Source organism: Montipora foliosa, chromosome 1, assembly GCF_036669935.1.
Source record: "Montipora foliosa isolate CH-2021 chromosome 1, ASM3666993v2, whole genome shotgun sequence".
In the NCBI taxonomy this organism is placed as follows: Eukaryota; Metazoa; Cnidaria; class Anthozoa; order Scleractinia; family Acroporidae; genus Montipora; species Montipora foliosa.
This window is the reverse complement of record NC_090869.1, coordinates 47,022,925-47,030,424: the sequence shown is the minus strand read 5'-3', so window position 1 is coordinate 47,030,424 and position 7,500 is coordinate 47,022,925. Positions and strand designations below refer to the sequence as shown.

General features: G+C 39.1%; 1 protein-coding gene across 1 annotated transcript in view; it reads right to left on the bottom strand.

The window, feature by feature from the left end:
* Positions 1-97: 97 nt before the first annotated feature.
* Positions 98-7,500, bottom strand: part of LOC137999810 (ephrin-B2a-like) — a 22,848-nt gene continuing 15,445 nt past the window's right edge. The window contains exons 3-6 of the mRNA XM_068845744.1: positions 7,492-7,500; positions 3,564-3,677; positions 2,861-2,945; positions 98-2,067 (exon numbers count right to left, since the gene is read on the bottom strand). The exon at positions 7,492-7,500 is cut by the window's right edge and continues 105 nt beyond it. Coding sequence (XP_068701845.1) covers positions 1,953-2,067; positions 2,861-2,945; positions 3,564-3,677; positions 7,492-7,500 — 323 coding nt within the window. The 3' untranslated portion in view covers positions 98-1,952. The remainder of the gene's footprint in view (positions 2,068-2,860; positions 2,946-3,563; positions 3,678-7,491) is intronic.

The following is a 7,500-nucleotide window of genomic DNA, read 5'->3' as shown; positions in this document are numbered from 1 at the left end:
ACTGTTGTCCATGATTGTGGACGGCAGTTGAAATGAAGTGCATTTCGAGCCCCCGCAGAGGCTCCTTCTTGATACCCCATCACAAAACATCTACGGGTAAAGAGGAATGGACTATCTTTTATTTTAAAAATACTTACATTACGCAAAACTGTAGTTCAAATTAACATTTTAACACAAACAGTTACTGTTCCACACGAACAGTAGAGAGCTTACGCAAGGACGACGACAACGACGACGGCTACGACAGCGTCATGAAACAATACGGCACGTGCGTTTTACAATTTGGCACATTTCTTAGCCATTCTCGTCCTCGCAACGACGTGAAAAGATCAAATTTGAGGTTATGTGGTGGATGCGAGCAACTGACGATGAATTCTCAATTTTTCCAAACATCCACACCATTCATACCAATTTTGTTTCTGGAATGTTGATACACAATTTCTATGTCGAACGACTTGCAATAATCGAGACGTTGTTACAGTAACGGGAAATAATATTTTTGACAACGTTCTCACAGCCACCGTCGTCGTCCTGGCTTGAAGTTCCCAACATCAAATTGTAACATACATAGTAACAATTCAGTTTTTTTAATATATCGTGAAACATACTGAGTGTTTGTTACATTTTTTCCATATTATTCTATTTCTAGCAATATAAATAAATCCATCTCAAATATGTTTACAAATAGTACTGAATGGGACAATTGCCTCCATTTGAAACTAATGCGTTTAAATAATCTCTTTCATTTTGTGCTGATTCCAATACAAGGAAACACAACAATTCCTATACTTACTTTTTTAGCAAAATATTAAGGAAGTACCTCTCAAGGCAGACACTAGATTATGACCAAAACATTTTTTTTCAAATTGAGCAACCAAAGGACTTAATGTAACTTGCCTTGATACTAAATGACCCCGTCACAAGAATGGCTCTTACACATGCTTAGTTCCGTTATCTTTTAATCACGTGCGGACACCTGGAGCTGGTCCACAGGGTGTCTTCATGTACTTTGAGAGAATTCACTATAAACTGCAGAATCTTCGTCATCATAGCAGAAGCAAAGAATTCTTGAAGAAAAATACAGGATTGAATTACACTATAGCTTGCTTTTCAGTTTTTGCATTCGTAGAGACCAATCTACACTCATAAAGTGCTTCCACGATCAATCTCACTAATAAAAGGAGACTACACTGACATTCTAAGTAGACTGAACAAGCTGAAACCGGTGCGCTTTTATACACGTACTGTGAACCAGGAAAAACAAAAGTATGTGTGCGACCAATAAATACAAATGTTGGAGAGTTCCTTCTTGAACTGTGAAAGAGATCAAAGGCTTTATATTAATTTGAATACATTTTCCCTGGGGCACCCAACGAGCAAGAATTTTCAAATAGTAGGAACCAGACTTTAGAAGCGCACCACTGTAGTGCCTCGAACATTGCTGCGTTACATTTCTGTCCGTGACACTTGCATGCTGAGAGGGGGGCGTCTCTATTGCCCTCCTATTTTGAAAACACGTGCGTCCTTGTAATGACTAGTTAGTTGTGTTCTGGAGAGAATAAAAGTCTTGTACTTAGCTGCAGTTCTCCTTCTCGCTAAAACTCCCCCCCCCCCCCCCCTCCCCCTTGAGCTTTCGGGAAAAAAGGACGACGAGGCAATGTAAGGTTTTTTTTCAGTCGTGTCACACTTGCTAGCACTTTCTGAAGTGGAAAAAAAGCCACCTAGCTAGAAATTTCTACAGGCCTGAAGTTCCCCTAGAACATCCAAACAGATAAATATTTTGTAAGGCAGCAACAAACTCACTAAACGAGCTTTTAAAGCCTCGTGGAAACCATTTTACTGTAGGTAATTCTGACAAATTTTACGATATTCGATCGTTGGGTGCCCCTGTTTTCCTTTGGGCCTCGTAAATTCACTATTTCAGCTGCAGTGGGTAGCAAACAATTCATCAGCTAGACTGGACAAGTATCCTTTATCGGGGTATTCATCTCTTTAGCATCATTTTCATCTCTGTTTGGATGAAGTTTGTCTTTTTCTTCACATGATCGTTTCGAGATCGTTCTGCGACTTTAAGAAAGGAAAATAAGCAAAATAAGATACATTTTTGTAAAGGTTTAGGTCGAAATCTACAACTGTAAAAAGATCTTTGCGTGTAAATTCACACAAAGAGCCTTTATCTTTTCATTAAAGTGGTATTATGATCAAAAAAATCATTTCCTTTTTTTCTTCAGATTTTGAAAGCGTGTTCGCTTAACACCTAACTGGCAAAATTTTGAGCTTTGAGTTTTATCCAAAGGCTGTTTATTTTGAGTGTAAGTTTTGGATTTCATGGTCCGCCATTACTCAAAACTGGCCGATTGGACCTCAGAGTGGTTGGATCTAGAGAAAATGACGTCATTTACTCACTAGCTTAAAATTTCAGCGTGTAAACGCAATTTATTATATATGCAAAACACGGGTTGAAAAGTCTGAAAGTCCTAAACTCCCGTGCTGCATATTAATTACGCCGCGTACACACGCATTGCATTTTTAAACTAGTGCGTGTTTGACGTCATTTTCTCCTCGACCCAGCTCTCTCAAGATTTTAAAGTTAGTAATGGCGGACCAATAAATAAGAAAATTCCAGCTAAAATAAACAGGTGTCTTTTTAAAATCAGAACTTAAAACTTGGGTGGGTTAGTGTTTAGTTAACATAGTTTTGAAATCCAAAGGAAAAACAAATTTTTTTTTTGGTCGTAGTACCACTTTAAAGCAAAAGCAAAAATGGTATACAGTTAATTACACGCGTCTCTAGTCTGGACACATCTGAAACAGCAAAAAAACAAATACATAAAGAAAGAACTTTATGACAAAGGCTTACCATACAAATACGATGCATAAGCTGATGACCACAAGACAAGAAGAAAAACCAATGCCAAAGACAATCGTGAGAAAGTGCCAAACATCTTCCGGAACATAAAATAAATAAGTTCATGAGTTTTGTCAACATCCAACATTCAGATGATTTCAATAATGTTACTGCCAACTGCCCCTATTTGTTGCATACTGATCTGAAAACAATACAGGCTTAAGCTCCATAGGATAGGTGTAGGCGACACTTGTGCCAGGATGCCCAAAACTCGAAAGGCAAATATCTTGAAAGGATCACCTCAAAACTAAACAAAACTTTTACGGCTGCAAACTCGATCAAACAAAATAAACTTGAAAACTACTTTACAGAAGCATACTTGAGTAATTACAATATAATATACATGTGTTGCTAGATTAAACAAGGGAATGAATGAACAGTTCCAGGTCATTAAGCATCTGCAAGTCAACCTCAGTCAATGAGTTGGTATGAGTTCTTGAGATTATTTGACTCTCAGTTACAGAACTGAAAAGAACACCATGCTGCAATTCATACATGTAAAAAACGATAACCTCTGACTCTTCAACAAAATTTAAAAGATTGCCAGTAGGTGGTTGTGCATACGTTAAAAATATAGACATGGCTATTTGAAAGTTACATGTAACTGAAAAAGTCAATGACCCTAGCATTTCTGCGTGAACTCCTGTGTGCTTACTGTTTGAGGGTGACAATCTAAAGGCTTCTGATGCCAAGTCTGGGTTGCTGCATGTAACGTTATGCACTGATTGAGTTGGAGTATCTGGGTTGTCAATGAACTTGCACTCAGGATCTATAAACAAGACAAGGATACTAAATCCAGTTAAACCGGGTCAAAAAGAAGGATCATCCAAGAACATTTACTCAGATTTAAAAACATGAACATCATTCAGTGTTCATTCAGTGTACATGCTCAGGAATGTGAACATCATTCAGATGGCCCTAGGGAAACATCACTTAAACAATTATAGAGGTTAGTATTTTATTGGAAGGGCGCCGTGGTGGAGGCGTTGCGCTGTTTGTCTTGGATGGCTTGAAATATTCTAGGCGAAATGATCTCGAGGATGACTATGAGGTTGTCTGGATTCAAGTACTACTACGTAAGACAAAATATTTGGTTTCGTGTGTTTACAGAGCTCCAGATGAATCCCTTCAGGTGTTTGACGATTTAAATGATGTCATGTGTTATGCTATGTGCGAAAATGTCGAGATGATTACTCTACGCGACATGAACTGCAATGTTCTGGATTCAACCCAGAGACCAAACGCTAGACTCGTCGAATTCGTAGCAGCTAATGAACTTACGCAAATGGTTACAGAACCGACACGCGTAAAGAACAACTTCAGCTCCGTACTTGATATATTAGGCTGATTTAGCAACAGAACGGGAACGTCAGTGGCGACGTCGCCCGCAGCAAAACTACCAATGAGAATTTAGAATAGAGAAAAAAAGAGTGGAGTCTACGCTATTCTGAATTCTCATTGGTGTTTTTTCTGCGCGCGCCGTCGCCACTGACGTTCCCGTTCTGTTGCTAAATCAGCCTAATAATCACCACCAAGCCTGCCCAGTTTAAGGATGTGGGACGCTTGGTATCACCTTAAGCGATCATTACCCTATATATGGTGTCATATATAGGCCTACCCGGAAACAGCTCCTTGGAGCATAATAGATTCATTCCTTTGAAAATGTTGATGACATGTGTAGTACCTTGGAGTCACTTATGAGAACAGTAATTGATCGTCATTTCCCTTTAAGGTGATTGAACACAGTTTTTGATTGATTTTTCTCTAAAACCCTTGATCCTTTGGTCGCCAAAAATGGTAACAACACGAACTTCGGTATTTTGATAGTTAAGCTGGCGTATATGCTGTTGCCATGGCAACATGAACAAATATAAAGAGGCCTTTAAAATCGGCTTTGTTTATTTGCAGAAAATCTGGTCGTTAAATTTTCTTTATAATTTGCATGCAACAAGCTTGTATGGATGCTCACAAGTTAACGCTATTTTAACAGTAATTTGACAGAGACCTTTAATTATTCCTTGTTGAAGGTTCACTGGAATATCTAGAATTTCCTCTGTTAAAGTCCAAATTTTTCTCAATACTCGTGTTAATTTTTTCTTAAAGTATTTTCGTGCCAAGTTCAAAAAATTCTAACGAGTGGTTCTCGAGAAATAGGCGTATTTCCGAGAAAGCTATTCTGCATTCAACCGCAATTTTTTTAACTTACTACGCATGCGCTGGGTTCTTTCGATAACACAGAAAAATCTGCGAATTGCGGAGTTCTTTGCATCGTTACCTTTTCTAACATACATTTCTCGTAAAAGACTAAAACCATCAAAACACTTTGTTCAATTATGAGGAAAAACAGTACACATAGCGGAAGCATTGAGCAAATAAAATGATTGCTAAATTGAAGCCATGTTGTGTTAGCAAGAGCGCGCCCGAAAACTGTGATCGGCCACCTTAAAACAAAAACGGATAAGGTCTCAAACACATCCATGGCTTGACAGCAATGTACTGAGAATAATGAGATCACGTGATCGGGTTCACAAGCGAGCTAAACTATATGGCTTACCCGAACACTGGACCGAATACAGGCAATTACGAAATCTTGTGACCAGAATGAACAGAAAAGCAAGAAAGGTATATTTTTACACTAAGTTGAAGGAAACTCGTGCTAGGCCTAAAGTTTTTTGAAATACGCTCCGTAAGGTCATTCCGGGTAAGAATAATTTGGGTGAAATTGAAAATTGGTGATCAATAGAAAGGAGCTAAAGGACAAACAAGACATAGCGAATTCACTGAATGAGTACTTTACTACTATAGCCTCGTCTCTGCTATCTGGTCGCCAGGCTAATATTACCGCAAATTCCTTACCGTCAACCTTGGTTTCAGGTGTACCTGACACCGTCGCTGCCTTTACGTTTCAACCCGTGAGTAAAGAGCATGTTTTTAAGGTTCTACGAATGGACGTAACAAAGGGCACAGGTGCAGACAACATTCTTGCAAAGACTTTAAGGATTGCAGCCCCTTGTATAATGCGTCTTATCAGAACGGACATTTTCCACTGTCATGGAAGGTTGCCAGAGTCTCCCGTGTCCAAGGAAGGCCCTTACAGAGCGTGACAACTACAGGCCTATATCCGTTCTCCCAAATGTCTCTACGGTTCACGAATTCTTTGCTAACTTGGATCTCAATATGCAATATGCGCAAGAAGCAGACCTTATTGGTGAACATCAATATGCTTATGCACGGAACTCATCGACAACTGTGGCCCTGATTAAAGCTGTTGACTCGTGGAAATTAGCCATCGATCGCGGCGAAAAGGTTGTAACCGGTGTTGTAAGTGCCTTCGTTGATTTAAGAAAGGCGTTTGACATCACAGATCATAACACCCTTCTAAACAAAATGGGGAACAACGGTGTAACTGGTACCGAGCTCAGATGGTTCAACAGCTATTTGGATCGAAAGATATTAATACGTGGCCTCTGCGAAGAATCCGAGTCAGAGGTTGATTACTCATGGTGTTCCACAAGGGTCAATTCTGGAACCCACCCTGTTTAACATCCATGTAAATGACATATGCAAAGTCTGTCGGAACACTGAAGTATTTCTGTATGCGGACGATACCGAACTTCATGCCAGCTCTACAGATATTAACGAAGCCGAACGCTCGGTAAGTGAAGACCTTACCAATATTGCTCACTGGTGGAGACAAAACGGACTGATAAGTAACCACAAGATATTCGAAGTCATGTTAATCGGCACAAGGAACACTATAGCTACATCCCGCGCCTTATAAATTTTTCTAGATGGTGAACTGCTAAAGATTGCCCACGTCAGCTGAAAGGATACTTAGTCAAACGCTCTGAGCTACATGGTCGTAATAATAGCTTACCGCTAATTGACGGTATGACAGCTTAGTCAACTATGGGCCAATGTAGTTTTAAGAGCCGCGTGCCGTGAATGGAATTCTCTACCAAGAAACATCCGCGATACGCCTACTCTAAGGACTTTTAAGTCAAATTTATTCAATTATTTTCTAAATCTTGATGTAATTTGCAAGTTTGTAGTGTCCGTCAGTCTTAATATCTCCTTTTGTGATGTGATCCTGCATAAATTGTTTTGTACATATCTTAATATCTATCTATACATTTTTATCTCTTTACAATTTTACTATTTTTACTGATCACCGGTCTATACCAGCAAATTTCTTGATTTTGCTGATAGGTCTTTTCAGTCTAAACAAAGATATTATTATTATTATCGCAGAGTTCACTTAGACTATGAATTTTTATTACAGCTCCTCTGCCATCTGCATCCTTAACAATAGTTCTTGATTTATCAGAGGTTAAAACTTCATGAATAGCATTTGGGGAGTGACAACGTTTGTAACATGACTGTACAGTCACTTGTGACATTTTCACACATGAAAACACTGACTGACAAAAAACACTTTTCAGCTACAGAGGCTTTCAAAAGGATTGGCAGACTAGTTTCTTGATGATCCCACTCTGATTTCTCGATCTGTGGCCCCTAGAGGTCCTTACTATATCTTACACTTACGGGGTCACTACAACAGAGCGAAAGCATCTTGTACCAACCTGTTTCAT